Below are 19,707 nucleotides of genomic sequence, written 5' to 3'. Positions count from 1 at the left end.
CAACCAAAGACTTTGTTGTTATTGCTACTAAACAAAACTTAAGACTTATGTGAACGAACCGAGCAAGATATTATTATTATGATGAACTGAAGAAGTCGGGGTGTGCCAAGATGGATCTGCTGTCAGGGGAGCCTGTTGCTGTTGCTGCTGTTGTTGCTGTTGCTGCTGCTGTTGCTGTTGCTGCTGCTGTGGCTGCTGCTGCTGCTGCTGAGGAGCCCCGCCGGCACTGCTGTTCTGGTGGTAGGTGGAAGACACTGACGAAGTCGCTGCTGGAGATGTGGAAGACGAACTGGCCATAGACTCTCCTCCACCTCCTCCTCCTCCTCCTCCTCCCGCTCCGCCTGCTCGACCTAGGTTGACGAGGGGCGCTAGAACCTCGGCACCTCCTCCGCCCCCGCCTCCACCGCCTCCGCCGCCGCCTCCTCCAGAACTCTCGGAGGGCGAGGCGCAACCACTGTCGCTGTGGCTGGCCGGAGACGACACTGACGGGACCTCGCAACGGCTGCTGAAGGAGAAGAGGAAGTGATGAATAAGTGCCTCCTGAAGAAGGAGAAGACATCTAAAACAATACATTTCTAAGATGAAAATAATCAAATAGCATATAATTCTAGATATGTGAAAATGAGAGAAAATGAAAGCAAATGAATTTGTAACATTTATACAAATATTCTGAAGTATTTGCGTTTTGCGTTTTCGTTTACAAACAGCAGGAAGCTGTGGTTTTCTTTGCGAGTAAATCGATAAACAAACAATAAACAGAGATATGGATATTTGTGGATCCAAGATGAATATGAAACGAATATCCGCCCCCCCACAAAATAATAAATCTCACGGATCATTCATAAAAATAGACCATTTATTTCCCAGAAGGAACCAAATCACTAGAATGTCCCTTATGATATAATCAGACATTTCCTACAAGATACAGAACACCTCGGATACACTCTGAAAATTAATATGTGTGTGTGTGTGTGTGTGTGTGTGTGTGTGTGTGTATGTGTGTGGTAAACTCAGTCTTATACAGAAAATTTTAATGATTAAAAAGTTGTTATTTTTTTTTATGGAAGATCGAGGTGACCGGATGTGGTGTGTCCTGACTTTGTAAGACTTCTCGAGGGCTGACAAGAAAGATACGCCTAATTTTCAAGGCTGGAAACATTTTTATGTGATCCTTACATTAGACGAACGATAACAACAGGTGTGTTGTTATTTGTAGTTGTTGTAGTAACCAGTACAGTTATAACAGTGAATATGATGTTCATATAAACGGATTAATAATAATAATAATAATAAAATAATAATAATAATAATAATAATAATAATAATATTATCATTATTATTATTATTATTATTATTAGTATTATTATTATTATTATTATTATTATCAAACAAATTTAATCTTATATAATTCAATCGTCTCCTGTGGTATCTTTGTATCAAATAAATCAATTTATTAAAAATTCTGGAATCGCATTATTCATCCAAAAATAATTTATTGCTTCCATAAATATTAAAAATATTCGTTAACCAAATATAAATCAATGAATAATCAAAGAAAATCTCTGAACTGGAGAACAAATATTGATTATATATTAAAAATTATTATACTGTACAGTAATATTAAATATTTTCTTAAATATCAAAGTAATGGACCAGACAAATAAAAACATGCCGCCTAAAACCGAATTTAATTCGCCCCGTGAGCCTGGGTATGGGGGCATGGCTTCCTACAAGTCAAACCAAAATGACTACGAACGTGTATAGTACGTCATCGACGTTGCCGCTTTTCCCAGATTTAATTCATAAACCCTCGACCTAAGTCGGGATGTAATGTAGATGTGGCATAACGCTGCCATATATCAGGTCAAAAAGTGTATATATAAACACTTCGACATTATCGTTCTGCGTTTCTAACGCTTAAGACGTCAAATGAGCGAAAGGACCGAGATTTGATGGCGAATAGAGGACGATTTATAGTAAAACAAAGAAAGCTACAGTAAATGAAGATTTGATATCATACATTAAGCTGCTCAGATAACAGAGTAGGATAAGGCTGATTTAGTTTCTAATCACCTAAATGAATGATACAACGCCCAGTGTCGAGCCCAGACTCACTGATTTAGTTTCTAATCATCTTAATTATATACATGCCCAATGTCTAGCCCAGACTCACTGATGAAAATAAAGGATGAAATGTGATAGAAAAAAGAAAAATACTGCTATTCAATCTCTTTTGGGCAGCCCGTGAGAGGGATAAGTAAGATTTTACGACCGGATTAAAGTACCCTGAATTGGGATATGCAGATTAACTGCAGTCATATATAATTCAAGAAGAAGTCTGGCAGGCCATTTTCGTAGTCATTTTGGCTTGACTTGTAAGAAAAGATGGGGCACTGGAGCCTTGGTCAGAAAAGCCCAGTGGAAGGTGTATACCCTCGGGGCACGCTGATGGGTCAGTCATGTGGAAGTGATGGGAGCTGACAGGCGCATCCGGTGACTGGGTATGGGGTATGGGTATGGGGTATGGGGTATGGGGTATGAGGTAAGGGTATGGGTATGGGTATGGGGGCACGGTTATAAAGAGGATGGTGAGTGTATGAGCACGTTGATGTATAAATGGAGAGGTTTTGGGATGGAAGTGTATGGGTATGATGAAGTATGGTTGAAATATAGTGATGAATAGTGCAGAGTATGATGAGGTATGTGATTGTTTATGTGTATAATGAGTAACGGTGTGTATGGTATGATGAGATATCTGATGAAGTTTTGGAATCGATAGCATGAGTATGATGAGTTACAGTATTTTACTGCTAAGAGAATAATGAGGTATATATAAGACAATGAATGGTTAATATGATGGATGGATATGATAAAGTATATGATGAAGCTTCGATATAATGAGATAGGGGCTTACTTATTATATTCACAGAATAACTGAACTTCATTTTGTAAGGGGTAGATATTGTAAATAACTGAATGGTTTTATCTAATAATTTTGCAATATAATTACGATTAGCTTTTATCGTTTTCTTTACAATATGATCAGAATATTTGTATTATAACTACATATTTTTTGGAGCAAAGGAATTTCATTACTATCATTCTTGATGGTGATGGCATGGTATACGTATGGTGAGTTATGGTGTATGGTGAATTGTAAGCACAATAACACAGATATGAAAAAGGACTTTCACAGAATTAGATAACTACAGAAATTAACTTAAAGATACAATGATAATTAAACAAGAATATAAATGTTTAGGAATAAAGAAAGATATAATGATATGACAGTGATGGCATTTTTAGAGGTCATCCACGTATGAAAAAAGTGTGTGTGTGTGTGTGCGTACGCGCGCGCATATGTGCGTTTACATACGCAACTCAGTAAACAAATTCCAGGCACACTAGATCAAAGCATAGCAATCGTAACACAATTCTGAATGAACTAAATACCCAAAGAATTAAAAGGCGTCCATGCCCCCCTCCACCCAGCCGCCCCCCCACCCCCAACTCATACCCCAGGGGCACACTACGACCTAAAGGATTAGGCGTCAGGATTGCTGGCGGTATCCTTAAGGACAGAAGGACCCAATCGTGGGGATATAAAGGATACAAAAGAGGATTGTCCCTAAGGCATAATTGCGCTTCTGAGACAATGGAGGGGTTTCTCGTCGCTTTAGGAGAGAGAGAGAGAGAGAGAGAGAGAGAGAGAGAGAGAGAGAGAGAGAGAGAGAGAGAGAGAGAGAGAGAGAGATTTGGATACCAAGTCTAGAAGCCGAGAACTGGCCAGATCAGAGAGAGAGAGAGAGAGAGAGAGAGAGAGAGAGATACCAACTCTAGAAGCCGAGAACTGGCCAGAACAGAGAGAGAGAGAGAGAGAGAGAGAGAGAGAGAGAGAGAGAGAGATTTGATACCAAGTATACTGTATAAGTTAAGCAATGTCCAGAGAGAGAGAGAGAGAGAGAGAGAGAGAGAGAGAGAGAGAGAATAATATTTAAAAGTCATTCACTGGTGAAGTACAGAAAGATTGCTGGAACATTTAAGATCAAATAATAAAAGACAAATTATCTAGAAAATAAAAAAATAATAATAAAAATAACTGCCTCACTTTGGGCATCATTTTAATTACCCTGGATTGGGCATTTGGTACTAAAAGAACGTTAGATTTACACGAGAGGGGGAACAGCTCAGCTGACGAAGTACCCCAAACGCTGATTTTTTTTTCCCCAGTGCCCAAGCTCAGATGCCCCAGAATGCCCACCCCTCCACCACTCGCCCATTCCTCGGCAGCTGTCAATCACAGCCTGAGTATCACCTGCTTGACTCCCGTCGCGCTCGCGCGCGCACATACACTGAGAGAGACGCGCAAACGACCAGCTCTAATCTGTAAGCCTGATGTTCTAAATCTGTTGATCGAAGGTGAATCTCTCTCTCTCTCTCTCTCTCTCTCTCTCTCTCTCTCTCTCTACCAATCTCTCTCTCTCTCTTTCTCGTCTCATTTTTTGTTCATTTCTCTCCAATAACCTCAGTTCTCTCTCTCTTTCTCTCTTTCTCGATTATTAGAAGCTACCAATTAATTATTCTTTTTATCTTTCTCTCCTATTCCTCTTTGCAGTCTCTCTCTCTCTCTCATTATTAGAAGTTACTAATTATCTCTTATTCTTTTTGTAAACAGCAAATAATTCTCTCTCTCTCTCTCTCTCTCTCTCTCTCTCTCCCTTGTATACAAAATAACATACAAAATAATTCATTCTCTTACTCTGCTTGTAATTCTCTCTCTCTCTCTCTCTCTCTCTCTCTCTCTCTCTCTCTCTCTCTCTCTCTCTCTCATCTCAAAACAAATATAAAACCACTTAAACCAAAATTCTCGCAACGCCTACGTCCTGAGCCCAATAAGAAAGAATGAAAAAAATAAACAAACAGAAAGTACAAGGCGATTACTGCGCATGTACGCAAAGTCCCCCAGTACATTTAATCCCCCCAGTAATCCTCTCGGTCTCTGCATTGCCGTCATGCCATTGTTATAACAAGAGAGCAAACAGGATTACCCGAGTGGATGGGCCAGAAATCCTATTGAATTCTGATTGTAATCCCCGGCGATTCATTCGGCTACGTATCTTGTTTTTTGTCTGATGGCTGGTGGGATTAATGGATTATTTTTGGGGCTAGAAGAGATTTATGTGCTTTTATTTATTTTATGTCATTGATAATTATTTTGAGTCTCGATTATTGGTAATGGTTAGATTCATATCTAAAGAGAAAGGAGATTTATTTGATTTTATTTTATCTTTATGTCATTGATAATAATTATTTTGATTCACTGATAATTGGTAATGGTCAGATTCAAATCTGAAGAGACAGGGAATTTGTGATTTTTATCATTTTATGTCATTGATAATAATTATTTTGAGTCACTGATAATTGATAATGGTAAGATTCATATCTAAAGATAAAGGGGATTTATGTTTTTTTTTTGTATAATGGATAATAATTATTTTGAATCACTGATTATTGGTAATAGGAAGATTCATGCGTAAGAGATTCCATAAATGTTTGTAATCACACAGACGCATGCGCGCGCACATACACACACAGCTATGCACTATAACATTCGTCAGTAAAGTCCAGTTTCAGTGCTATATAACAATTTTCAGAAAAGACAAGAATTTCAGTCGAATATAAGTTAATTTCTCAATACAGGACAAAATTTGCAATTCAGTACAAAATTTACAGTACAGATTGAAAGGTTATATTACAGCACATTTGCACAAAGGAAAGATTGCAGTAAAGTACAAAATTTACATTGTTTAAAAATGGAGGTACATTGCAAAATTTGCAATAGGACGAAAATTATCAATACCGTATGATAATTTATGAATACAGTCTTTGCTCCTGTGAAATGTATGAATACAATCTTTGCACGACCACTTTTCTCATACACAGTTATTCTTTGTTTTACCATTTTTCCTTTTGGTTCAATTTCTTATGAAGTGAAAGTCTGAGTTTAGATCTCTCTCTCTCTCTCTCTCTCTCTCTCTCTCTCTCTCTCTCTCTCTCGTTGGTAATATTTTCTTTCACTAAAAAAACACATATTATTACAATGAGTATATCAACAGTTAACAGCATATATTTCTCTCTCTCTCTCTCTCTCTCTCTCTCTCTCTCTCTCTCTCTCTCTCTCTCTCTCTCTCTCTCTCAGCATCCGTCCTCTCCTCCCCACACTCATTACCATAACACTCTCCATATATCACCATCTCTCACTGTACCTTCATCATCACTATTCCCACAATACTCCTTCCATTAAATTACCCAGACCCTTTACAAGTCACCTTAGTCAACCCCTACAACCTACAACCCATTAACAACCGTACCAACAACTAACAACCCTACGTGACAACCTCCCCAACCCCCTCTCATTTCCAAGGGCACCTACTTCTCGTCGTAATGCCCAAACATACCCTCCTGTCGTGGGCATATACTCTAGTCTGTCACTGTCCGCCTAAGTTATCTGACACGATCTCCGTCACTGGGCATAAAGGGGGTTTATGTGGCTCTAAGTCCACACTCCCTCCCTCCCTCTCCCCCCACCCTTCCTCACTCCTCAACCCCCACCCCTTACCCTGTGGGAATCGCTGTCCGATGTTATGTCAGTGTCTGTTTGTTTATATTTGTTTTTGTTTATTCGTCTCTATTTTTATTCATTATTCTTTTCTTCATTCTTTATTTACTTATTCCGCTTTGTATGTTCAATGTAATGTGTATCCATTAATTCATTTTCCCGTGTGTAACAAGATTCCCTCACCCCTGGCCTGTATATGAGTATGTAAAATGATAATTTCTACATCTAACCTTCGAGACGGTACGTAAATGCTTCGACCATCTCTTACACTACCGCCATTTGTGACAAGCAAAGACATCCCACCATTAAAAAATCGGACGCGCTGTTAACATGTAGGTTACCAGGACACGATAATGAACCCCTCAGACTCATTAGCCTGGCTAAAATAGCCAACAAGTACAAGCATATCAATTATGAAGTTTGATAAATTGGGTGATTATCTTAATAAAACATGATTTCATTAAGTAGTAGATAAGATTCAACGTACTTTAAATTACTTAGTTATTATTTATAATTATCTATGTCTTTCTGCTTCAAAATTCTGCAATTCATGACATCAAGTCATTAAGAAATTTTCATAAAGATGTTATCAGCGCAAATCATTTACATTGTACTGTGCGCGAGTGTTCTGGAGATGATATCACTTAAGTACATAATAATTGTTTCAAGAAATACTTATGCTGTTGTAGGGAATCTCTCTCTCTCTCTCTCTCTCTCTCTCTCTCTCTCTCTCTCTCTCTCTCTCTCTCTCTTTTAATACAAAGACAACATCAGCCATACAACTGAAGATGTTTAATATTTGAAATCTCTCTCTATCTCTCTCTCTCAATACAAAGACCACATCAAATATCAATTTGGAGATGAGTAAAAATTGATGAATAAAATCTCTCTCTCTCTCTCTCTCTCTCTCTCTCTCTGTAGATACCCGTGCACACGCGTGTGCCCACGCCACAGGGGCATTGGAACTCGTGACCCACCCCATTGATGCTTAATATGCTGATAATTGTCCTTTATGCCCAGCCACTCAACCGTTTTTGGGCTTGACTTAAAACTCTCCAGCTTCTCTGTGATTCAACCCCCACCCCCACCACCCCTCAACCCACCTCCTCAACCCCACTCAACCACACCCAATTTAGGGATAAGCTTGCTTGCTCCTACTTACCTCATTTGCTGGATGCATTTTGGGGTGGGGTTTTGTTCATGAAGTTTGTGTGGTTGCTTCTTTGAAAAGTCTAATAATAATAATAATAATAATAATAATAATAATAATAATAATAATAATAATAATAATAATAATACTAATAATAATTTGGTTGTAACCAGTTGTGAAATGTGATCTGTTGAACTGAAATCCGGTTTTCTTGGTTCCAGAATCCCAGTTTAACTGAACAATATTTTTATAAATTAGTTTTTATTAGTCAATAACATATTAATAAAATAAATCAAGGTTTAATTTAGACCTTAAAAACCAATAGAACTAAAAAAATAAATAATAACTGAACGATATTTTTATAGGTTAGTTTTTAGTAATCAATAGTATTTGAAGAAAATAAGGCGAGATTTTATTTAAACCTTGAAAAACAATAAAATAAAAAAAATAAAATTATAAAAAACTTTCCAAACTCAAAGGAACCGAAAAAAACCATTTCAGGTAAACTCAAAATCTGTTCCTTGTAACGGGAAACCACAGAGAGAGAGAGAGAGAGAGAGAGAGAGAGAGAGAGAGAGAGAGAGAGAGAGAGAGAGAGAAATATTTCAAGCACACGAGTGGTCTTCCGTCTGTGTGCTAAACAGAATTTTCTTTTGTTATGCAAATGAGAGAGGTAATTCAAACCCGGGCAACTGAGAACGGGGCCTGAAATCAGAGTGTTTCAATTGGGAAGATTTGGCCATTGTGTTTGTGTAAGGAAATATTCAAATATTTCGTTTGTTTGTTGTTAGTGCACCCATACATTTATATGACGGAAATATCACATTCGTTTTTAGTTTTCTGTAAAAGAAAACTATTGTGCCGACTTTGTCTGTCCGTCCGCACTTTTTCTGTCCGCCCTCACGTCTTTAAAAACTACTGAGGCTAGAGGGCTGCAAATTGGTATGTTGATCATCCACCCTCCAGTCATCGAACATACCAAATTGCAGCCTTCTAGCCTCAGTATATAATTAGACATTTTTTCGATAAATGGCCACAAGTAAATAATTTACCTGAATATATATCTATTGATTAACCAATATTTCGAATAAATAAATGAATTAAAAACAGCGCGTTTACGAAAAAATGGCCAAATTTTGATTAATTTTTTTAATCAGTAACTGGAGATAACGATAAATAAATAAGAGAGAGAGAGAGAGAGAGAGAGAGAGAGAGAGAGAGAGAGAGAGAGAGAACTCCCGTAGACTCCCCTCCAACCGAAAGGGCATTGATCACGTGACCCTTACAAAAGAGAAGAGAGAGAGAGAGAGAGAGAGAGAGAGAGAGAGGGGAGAGGGGGGTGTGTCATGTGTGTGCGTTGGGCATAAACCAGTAATTAGGGACAATGGGTAAGCAGAACAGATAATGCATATGTGCTCTCTCGCTCTCTCTCTCTCTCTCTCTCTCTCTCTCTCTCTCTCTCTCTCTCTCTCTCTCTCCATACAGTTATACAGGAACGGGGATACATTAAAACTGGATACATTGATACGTGGACGTCAGACCCAGCCAAGAATCAAGCTCTCTCTCTCTCTCTCTCTCTCTCTCTCTCTCTCTCTCTCTCTCTCTATACAGCAAAATAGGGATACAATAATTCCTCAAAGCAAAATCAAAACATCAACCTGACGCTTACGGATGCGAACCAACGCATCCCAAAAGAGACGTGTAGGCTAGAGTGGGCCGTGACGTATATAGCCCTGTGGTGGCCGTAGCCTGGACGACGGCTACGGCCACTATCAGGCCACTAAATGGCCAGCCGGCAGGGCCACTACAGGAGGAGCGTGGATATATTGAGTCCCCGAGAAGGCCGTTTTTATCGGCCGGGTCATCAGCGGTCCCGGAGACAGGAATGCTCTATAGATGTCGGGTTTAACGCGCGAGGTGGAGAGAGAGAGAGAGAGAGAGAGAGAGAGAGAGAGAGAGAGAGAGAGAGAGAGAGATAAATACTGGTAGATAGGAGATCAAAGATAGATAGATAGCGTTTGAGAGAGAGAGAAACACTGAGAGAGATCAAGAGAGAGAGAGAGCATTTTTGAGAGAGAGAGAGAGAGAGAGAGAGATACTGATAGATGGGGAAGATCAATAGATGGATAGCATTTGAGAGAGAGAGAGAGAGAGAGAGAGAGATAGAGAGAATACGATAGATGGATAGTGAACAACAGAGAGATAGAGCTTGAGAGACTGATAGAGAGGAGAGACAACAGAGAGAGAGAGAGAGAGAGAGAGAGAGGCTGAGATTTGTATCTGTTTTTGTGGTAGGTTGACGTCACAAAAACAAAGGTCAGGTGATGTTGGAGGCGAGAGAGAGAGAGAGAGAGAATAATTAGCTCATTAATTCGAAATATCTCCGAGGGCATCATAACCACAAAATGATTCAACAAGAAGGAGAGAGAGAGAGAGAGAAGAGAGAGAGAGAGAGAGAGAGAGAGAGAGAGGAGCTATCACTTAACTAATGAAAAACGCACGGACAATATCCTCCACGCCCCGCGTATATAAAAAGCCAATGAACTTATATATAAATATATAAAAAAAAAACACAGCCTTCCTACCGTTTTTATTCCATCTCTCCATTACAACCGTAAATCCAGGCTAATTAGCCTGAGGGGGGTGTGGGGGGGCACGCAGATTATGACTGTATCTCAGGTCATAACTTACTCCGAATTAAGCTATTAAGGGGACTCCCGTCGCATTCCAGGCGACTTCTTCCAGCGCGCTCATATCTATTGAGTCCAGAACCGACCAGCGAGATGGAGCGATTAAGCACCGACCGCTCCCTCACACTGCTCCTTTTTTATTCTTCTTCCCTTCCCTCCTTCTGAGTCCTCCATCCAGTCCTCTCCTCCCCGGGGATAATCCTATACCCGCCCCCCCGAGGACCTTCCAGAGCTTTTGGAGCGGCGCGCGAAGACCACTCCTGGTGGAAGAATCCCCGCCGCTCGCCTATTTGTCGTGGGCTATTTACTATTGTCCCTCCACAATAAACACTCGAAGGCCGAACAATAAACACCAGAAACATACCATAAACACGCACGGAGAGGACTGGAACCTTTCTAACCCCTCTGCTTCTGCTGCCAAAGTGTTTAAATGGACACATCCCGGGACCCCGCAAGTGCTTATGAGCAGGCAGGACAAGGCAGCTTTTGACAGGCTCTCGTTCTTGGGCCCTTGTTCTCAAAACGCTTGACAAGGCACGAAAATAAAAAGAGTCTGGGTGTTTAAAAATCATGTTTTTCACACAACCAGACCAAGTGCCAGCTCGTGAAATAAGTCTGGAAAGGGAAGAACGACTGTGTGTGTGTGTGTGTGTGTGTGTGTGTGTGTGTAAGTCTCTGGAAACGTAGAAGTGTGTGGTCGAGTCCCCATCAGATAGCAGGTCCGATGCTCACTTGTTTTATGCGTGGTTCCAGTGTAAACAATGGCGGCAGGGGGGCAGGGTGGACTGGCCAATAATTTGTCGTGGAGATCTTCTTAAGGAAGTGTACGAATCTGGTCGAAAAGGGCGAAGTGTTCCTTTAGCGGTGGACTACATTATTCTGTCGACCTTCTTGAAACAAATATTTTTATCTTCGAGTTAGCTTGAATTTCTTTTGGTTTAGCCATATATTTTATCATTCTGGTTATTAAACTTTATATATTTCTCCACAGACTATGATAATTAAGTATCTGTATTTTCTCTTTGAAATCTGGTTTAGCACAAACTCAAACCAAATTTATTTTGCCGAAACTGGAAGACAGAGGTGCTATTAAACTCAATTTCTTGTCAATAAACAATTTTTTTATATATATAAACTGGGACATTTTCTTATTACTGGCCTGCATCAATGTAGCAGCAATGCATTTTATATTTTATCAAATTTCCTTACTTGAGAAATGCCTACGTAGATGTAAAAATTTCTATCAGTAAATACAACTGGTTAAAAGGTTCGTAATATGAGCCTTCTGTTTAAGAATTCTCTGTGAAATTCCTCTGTAAGAATTTATCATTTCCTCTGTTCTGGAATTACAAATGAAAGTCATAGAGAATTAATAAAGAAGTTAACATTTGTTTGGAAAGTTTAATTTTTATTAATTTTTAGAATGTCAAAAAAATAAATGATAGGCATAACTGAAATATATAATCATTCTATTTTTTTATATTCAAGTCTTCCAAACTTAGTTTTATTTTTATATATTTTGTTTGTGATTTTTATTTATCACTGTTATGAGTGAGAAAGTTAAAATATAACAATTACACAAGTTTTTGTTGATAAAAAGATATGCTATCAGGATCAAGAATTTTAAAAAATTACTGTTTTCTAATAAGGCAAATTACCATTTGTGTCAAACTGACAAAGAAAAACACAGATGAAATTTCACAAAGATAAAGAAAAAACAAAAAAGAAATATACGTACCAAACCCACCTTAAGAATAAAATAAATGGGGAAATCCAAACTTGAATAAAAAAAAGTAAAAAAAAAAAAACAAGAAATAAATTTGAAGTTGAATTAAAAACAGAAAAATCCTCTTATTAAAACCTTAATATAAAGTTATTATTATCTAATTGCAAACAAAAATGAAAATGGAAAAAAAAGAGAAAAAATGAATAAATAAAAACTGACTGAAGATATTCCTGTGGTTGACAACACAGATATGAAAAGTACGCGTACGTAGCCATCTATGAATTCAAGAAAAATAATCTATTTAGCAAAAGAAGTACAAAAAATCTGTAGAATTTCTTATTACATACGGCTTTAAAATATTTATATGACTATTCATAAAAAAAAATAAGATTTGCGCAAATGCCATCTGGGAAAGAGAGAGCATTTAAATCTTCAAAGAAAAAAAATGTATATTTGATCAAAAAAACAATTTATTGAAAAAAATTCCAGCTAGACAGATATCAGAATCAAGAATTTTTAAATCACTTTATCTTATAAAGCTAAATCTTTAATCCGAGAAGAAGCTAATGCAGAAAAATATCGACTTACAATTTAAAATAAATTCCAGTGAATAAACTGAAATAATTTTTCCTCAAAAGAAACGAACGTAAAAATAAAAAAAAAATTAAAAGTTGACTGTTGCAAGATTCGTACGCAGTTTCTTATCAGCCTAACTCTAAGTGGCTCAGGAGGTGGGGAAGGGGGAAAGGACCCCACCAGCAGGAGGGGGAGGGGAGGGGGGAGGTTTAGTGATCTCTGAACTCTGCGGGGGGGCTACGCTTTCTATCACCCACTCCCTCTCCCCTGTTTATCTCATTCTCTCACACCCATTTGCTGTTGTTGCTTACTAATTCGCTTTATTTTATATTTTTGTTTTATTTTATTTTATCAGTTTTATTTGGGCTTATTTTCAGATATTCTAGATATATGATTTTCATGAAGGCTTACTCATTTGTAAAAATCATTGAGTTTTATACCTTTATTATCTTCAAACACACACACATACATACACACACACACACACACACACACACACACACACACACACACACACACACACACACACACACACACACACACACACATATATATATATATATATATATATATATATATATATATATATATATATATACATATATATAATGTAAATAATGATAACATGTTTTCCAGGCCACTGTTAAGATTTATTGCATTAATTAATACCAATAATAATAATAATAATAATAATGATAAATATGCATGAATTCACCAGCATAAAACTGCAATAATAATAATAATAATAATAATAATAATAATAATAATAATAATAATAATCCCTAACGAACATCTGTTTTCGAGACCAGAGAAATTTCACACAGTTTTAAACTCCCCGACCGAACACCCCGCGAAGGACGCATTAGCTCCGGGGGAGACGCCCTGGGGTAGCCAGGAGCTCCCGACGGGAGACCGCAGCAAGAGCTTTCAGGTGAGCGCCGCGGGGAGGCGCCCTCGGGAAGCCAGGTTATCGGGGGCGATAATGACGGATCGCTCCGGACGGCCAGGTAAGGCTCTCCGGGGGTTCCTGTGACGGTAAAAGGCTCCTCTTTTTCCTCCGACGGATCCTCCTCCTCAAGAAGGCTTCGACGGATCCTCTCCATGAAGAAGACTTCGACGGATCCTCCCCTGAGGACTGAGACGGATCCTCCCCCCTGAAGAAGGCTTCGGCGGATCCTTCCCTGAGGACTGAGATGGATCCTCTCCATGAAGAAGGCTTCGACGGATCCCTCCCTGAGGACTGAGACGGATCTTTCCCCCTGAAGAAGGCTTCGACGGATCCACCCCCTGAGGACTAAGACGGATCCTCCCCCTGAAGAAGACTTTGACGGATCCACGCCCTGAGGACTAAGACGGATCCTATCTCTGAAGAAGACTCCTCAGCTCCTCCTCCCCCTCAAGAAGACTCCTCAGCTCCTCCTCCCCCTGAAGAAAGCTCCTCAGCTCCTCCTCCCCCAAAAGCCTCCGACGGACCAGCAGTGTCTCTCACACCTCCCCAGTGAGTTTCCTCTCCCCAGGGGGCCTATTAGGAGCTGCCCAGGGCAGCGGCTAAACATCCTATTATATATTCATCTGCGGGAGGATAGCATCTCGCTCCTTGTTGATTTAAGGGGGGCGGTTGGGGGTGGGGGTGGGGGGTTAAAAGCGCGTGCGCCACTCGGCTCCGGATTATCAGGTCATTGGCTCAAGAAGAAGAAAAAGAGGCTTCGTACAAGTCGGCTAAAATTCTCGAATTTAATTTTTGTTATTAAATCTTATAAAATCAGTAATATATATAATATCAATAGGGGTTTTAATTATTATTATTATTATTATTCAATGGTTGGCCTCTAAGGTCATTTTTCAAATACGCATCGTACAAACACTGAAAAAAATTGTCGTACTTCAGATTAATCCAAATATTGCATTACGTTTCTCTAAATCGAATATATGCCAAAATAAGTTCTTATATATCTTTGGTGAATGGTACATCGTATACGAACTTTAAAAACGTATCGAACTTTAGAAGTGTTTTCTAAAAATTATCAAATATTTTTTTAAACATGTATTGCAATTTTAGGGAAACCGTTTAGCATTATCATTATAAGATAGTCATAAAACCATACCTTCTCTTTGCAACCTCTGTTTACAGTTTCATATATAATGCCAATATAAGACTGACAAAAAATAATAGAAGTCTGATGACAATGCTAAAGAACACATTTTAATCTATAAATTCTGTTTTCTGCCCGGTACTCTTCACCTAACTGAACGCAGCTAACAGCAGATTTGTATAATCTCAGCCAAGACAATAAAGTTCCAATTCCGCAGAATAGACCAAAGATGATTTAGGAAGTGTGCGTTGCTTGCACCACTGATGAAAAACGAAATAATTTTAAGGTACAATACACTTCCACTTATTCATGTCAATAAATATTATATTCCTCGAGGCTTTAAATTTCCTGTTCAGGTGGGGATATTTCGGCTTCTTAAGATATTTGCTCTGAAAACTCTGGTACATATTTTGAATTGGAGAAATGTACGTGTGATTTGCTTTGGTTTTGGAGGTTTAAGTATTTATTTAATTTATTTATTTACTTTTTATTTGTTCATTTGTTTATGAGAACTATTTCGTGATAGCATCGTAAATGGGTTCATAGCATTTTCCCTAATAATAATAATAATAATAATAATAATAATAATAATAATAATAATAATAATAATAATAATAATAATAATAATAACAATAATTGAAACTACAATTTCCCCTGCTATTTTTATTCCTTCTCTCTCTCTCTCTCTCTCTCTCTCTCTCTCTCTCTCTCTCTCTCTCTCTCTCTCTCTGAAGAATTTAACAATAACTAATGCTCTTATATTTAACAATTACATTTTAACTGAGTTCATAGTATTTCCCCTAATAATAATAATAATAATAATAATAATAATAATAATAATAATAATAATAATAATAATAACAATTTGCACTGCCATTTTCATTCCTTCTCTCTCTCTCTCTCTCTCTCTCTCTCTCTCTCTCTCTCTCTCTCTCTCTCTCTCTCTCAAGAACTTAACAATAACTAAGGCTTTTATATTTAACAATTATATTTTAACCGAGTTCATAGCATTTTCCATAATAATAATAATAATAATAATAATAATAATAATAATAATAATAATAATAATAATAATTGAAACTACAATTTCCCCTGCTATTTTCATTCGTTCTCTCTCTCTCTCTCTCTCTCTCTCTCTCTCTCTCTCTCTCTCCTGAAAAATTCAACCATAATTAACAATTTCATATTTAACAATTATAATTTTCACATTTTCAATCATCATGAATTTAAAACAAGAGGAAAATGAATTTACAGAGAAATAAAACCTAAGATAAATATAATTCACGACAAACATCATTTAAAATCAACTTCATTTTGGCGAACAGGAATTCAGACACGAATTATACCTGAACCATTACAAATAAAGGATTAATTATTTACCAAAACAAATAAAGAAACAAAAAACAATTCAGTCGAGAAAACGACACAAAACGACGACATGGAGAGAAAGAGGACAAAAATCCAGCTTCGTCTGGGTACGGTGAAGACTCGTCGAGTATCAAGTGTCTCTCTCTCTCTCTCTCTCTCTCTCTCTCTCTCTCTCTCTCTCTCTCTCACACACACACACACACACGCATACATATACATACATATATACATACATATATAATCCTATTCAGGGGAACCGTGGTTGTAATTATTCTCTCTCTCTCTCTCTCTCTCTCTCTCTCTCTCTCTCTCTCTCTCTCTCTCTCACACACACACACACACACACACACACATAAATACATATATAAGCATATTCAAGGGAAAATGGTTGCAATTATTCTTAATTTTCTGTGAAGTCTCAGAATCTCTCTCTCTCTCTCTCTCTCTCTCTCTCTCTCTCTCTCTCTCTCTCTCTCTCTCTCTCTCTCTCTTTACACTGCAACAGAGCAGTGAGTGCAGCCATTTTCATTTCTTCTCCGGTTACCTGATATTAATTAAAAGGCTGAAAATATTTCAAAATGTTTGTGAAGAAGTGAAGAAAAATTCAAAAAGTAAAGACGAAGTGGGTTTTAACTGGTCTGTTCGAATGCAAAGCCACTTTCAGAAATGGAAACTGGGAATATATATATATATATATATATATATATATATATATATATATATATATATATATATATATATATCTTATGCAATTAATCTAGAAAAATAGGGACAATTCAGCGCTATTAGTTTTGTAGTGTAACTTTTCAATCTTAAATGGCTCTCTCATCATATGGTTTTATTTGCTATTTCTTTTTATTTATTCCTTTGTTCGTGGAAATTGTTGAACTATACTTAAACAATTCTAACCATAGAATAAAAAAAAAAAAAGTTATTAAACATATCTTTTCGAGCTTTTGAAATCTGCGTGCCCGATATGATTTTAAAATGACCTCATGATAAAGTCAAAATAACATATAATGAATTAATATAATGAATTAAAAAATCAAAAACGGCAAAATTACATCTATTAGCGTTTCCTTAACATTTCCCTTATCAATGGAAATTATCATCCTCTACGTGACGTTATAAGATGACTGAATAAATTTGAAGTTATGAATATATAAAAATAAAAAAGAAGAAAAATACTATTATGTCGCTAAAACTTTGTTGAATACATTATCCATAAACTCAAGAAAATGTCACATTTTTTAATCAGTGATTTACAAGAATCCAGAGAAAAATAAAGAATTAAATCGCAGGTGAAAGAAAAAGTATATAGCAAAAAATAAAACCATAAAATACAGAAAGCATGAATCTACACTCCCATGAAATTCACCAATGAAAGAGGTGAATCTCAATAGCATAATAACGTTCCTTCTCACCTTTAATTAAGAATCTCAGAAGAATCCCTAATTAAACGAACGGGAACAAAAGAATCATTCACAAAGAACCGAACAGTGGAAATACACACACAAAAAAAAAAAAATAGAGAAGAAGAACCACAGAAAACATAAAGACTCGTTCTTTGCAGACAGAGTCGACCTTTCGTCCCACAAATAGGGTCTCTCAATCATTTATTTTTCTTCGTCCCTTTTACCTCGTTTTGCCATCCTCTGACGTCAGCGAGGCGGGATGATGACGTCCTCATCGCCTACCAGATAATAAAAACAAGTGCATGAATTGCAAATGATTCCTTTGAGAAAGGAGACTCAGTTTGGGCCTCTGAGGATTGCAAGATTACAGAGGTAGCCCTTGGGGTTGTTAACTTGAAATATATAATGTATGGGGTTCCTTGGAAAGTCTAAAAGAAGGCTTTTACAAAGGGCTAGGCTTTTAGGAAGTCTAAAAATGCATTTCTAAGAATGGGCTCTGAGTCTTCACGAAGTGCATAGCCTTCAAAAGGCTCCCTTGAGACTCCAAGTCCAAAAGACACTTCTGGGTAAATTTGAAGAGCGCACATTCTTTTTTGAAAAGGCAGCTTAAAGAAATTCTTTAAAAATACATTTAAAAAAAACAAGCTCTTTAAAAAGTTCATCTAAATGGCACATCTATGAACATCTCAAAAGGGGCTTTTTAGATGTTACCCCAAATTAGGTACCTTTGAGAAAAGACCCAAGACATTTTCACTGAGGACACAGGCTATAAAAGCCTCTTTTGTGAACCTAACGGGAAAATGGTATCTTTAATGCATCTAAAAGGTTCTGTTGAGAACACAGTTTCAGAGTTCTAAAAGGCTCTACTGAGTAAGCCGTTTTACTTACAAAAGGCCCGTTAAGAAAGGAATTTCAGACTTCTATAAGGCTGCTGAGAAAGCAGTTTCAGACTTCCAAAAGTCCTGTTGAAGAAACCAGTTTTAGACTTCCAAAATGCCTGATGAGAAGGACACTACCTGATAACGCAGGATTCTATGACAAAAAGGCCCCCAACTTCCAGAAAACACAAATTTCAAACCTGACAAAAGCACTAACTAAAAATATGGATCCTTAAAACCAAAAATAAACCAAACCCTACTGAAAACGCAACCTCAAAATCCTCTTTAAGAACGCACCCTAAAAAAAAAATAACTCTCCCTGAACGCAACCTACAAAAGGCCCTTCCCAGAACAGCTTCAGAACTTGCCCAGTAGAAGCTACCAGACTACAATACAAAGAGGACTCACCCACTTGGAAAATGACTAGCCTGCTGCTGGCTAAACCGCGGGTGTTAGGAACCTCTGGGACCGTTTTTGTGCGCTATCAGTGGGCGCTCGGGGCCGAATTATCGGGCGCTATCACAGCTGATAGCATCGGGGGATGGATGGTCGCTATCTGGGCTATCGAAATCCCAGGCTAAAAATAGATGAGGCGGTCGGGTAGAAAGTTTTAGGGACGGATTGACCGCTAATTATTGGGGTTGGTGGAGTGATTATTATTATTATTATTATTATTATTATTATTATTATTATTATTATTATTATAAACACCGTTTCCATCAATAAACTAATATAAATAATATATATTTATCGACGACACACAGCAAAAATTGAATGAAAAAACTAATATTAGAAAATATAAAAACACCAACCATAATAATAATAAATAATAATAATAATAATAATAATAATATTATTGAGGAATATGATAAAATATATAATAGAAATTAGAATATATATATATATATATATATATATATATATATATATATATATATATATATATATATATATATATATATATATATATATACTATACTATCCAGTGGTTATCTCATTTACAGCGACTGTCATTCTCTGTCCGTTTTATCCGTCTATGTTATCTTTGTCGACGCCATTTTATTTACCGTACGACTGTCTACATCCCTGTCAAAGAATTCTGCCATGTTTAACCCGTCTTCCACTTTCTCTTCGGAGAAATCTTCTCTGCAGACAGTCAAATTACTGTCAATCGTTACGTTTTAGAATCAAA

The 19,707-nt window shown here is 37.3% G+C and overlaps 1 protein-coding gene across 17 annotated transcripts in view; it reads right to left on the bottom strand.

The window, feature by feature from the left end:
- eya (eya transcriptional coactivator and phosphatase 2) overlaps positions 1 to 19,707 on the bottom strand; it is a 226,846-nt gene that overhangs the window by 37,695 nt on the left and 169,444 nt on the right. For 11 of the 17 annotated variants that reach the window (XM_067133813.1, XM_067133816.1, XM_067133812.1 and 8 more), the window contains one exon: positions 60 to 505. In XM_067133813.1, the coding sequence (XP_066989914.1) occupies positions 60 to 297 (238 nt within the window). In that variant the 5' untranslated portion in view covers positions 298 to 505. The remainder of the gene's footprint in view (positions 1 to 59; positions 506 to 19,707) is intronic. The other 6 variants (XM_067133810.1, XM_067133814.1, XM_067133811.1 and 3 more) reach the window with 1 other exon arrangement.

Source organism: Macrobrachium rosenbergii, chromosome 34 (genome assembly GCF_040412425.1).
Source record: "Macrobrachium rosenbergii isolate ZJJX-2024 chromosome 34, ASM4041242v1, whole genome shotgun sequence".
NCBI classification, from domain to species: domain Eukaryota; kingdom Metazoa; phylum Arthropoda; class Malacostraca; order Decapoda; family Palaemonidae; genus Macrobrachium; species Macrobrachium rosenbergii.
Note: the sequence above shows the minus strand (reverse complement) of the source record. Positions and strands in the feature narration are given on the sequence as shown.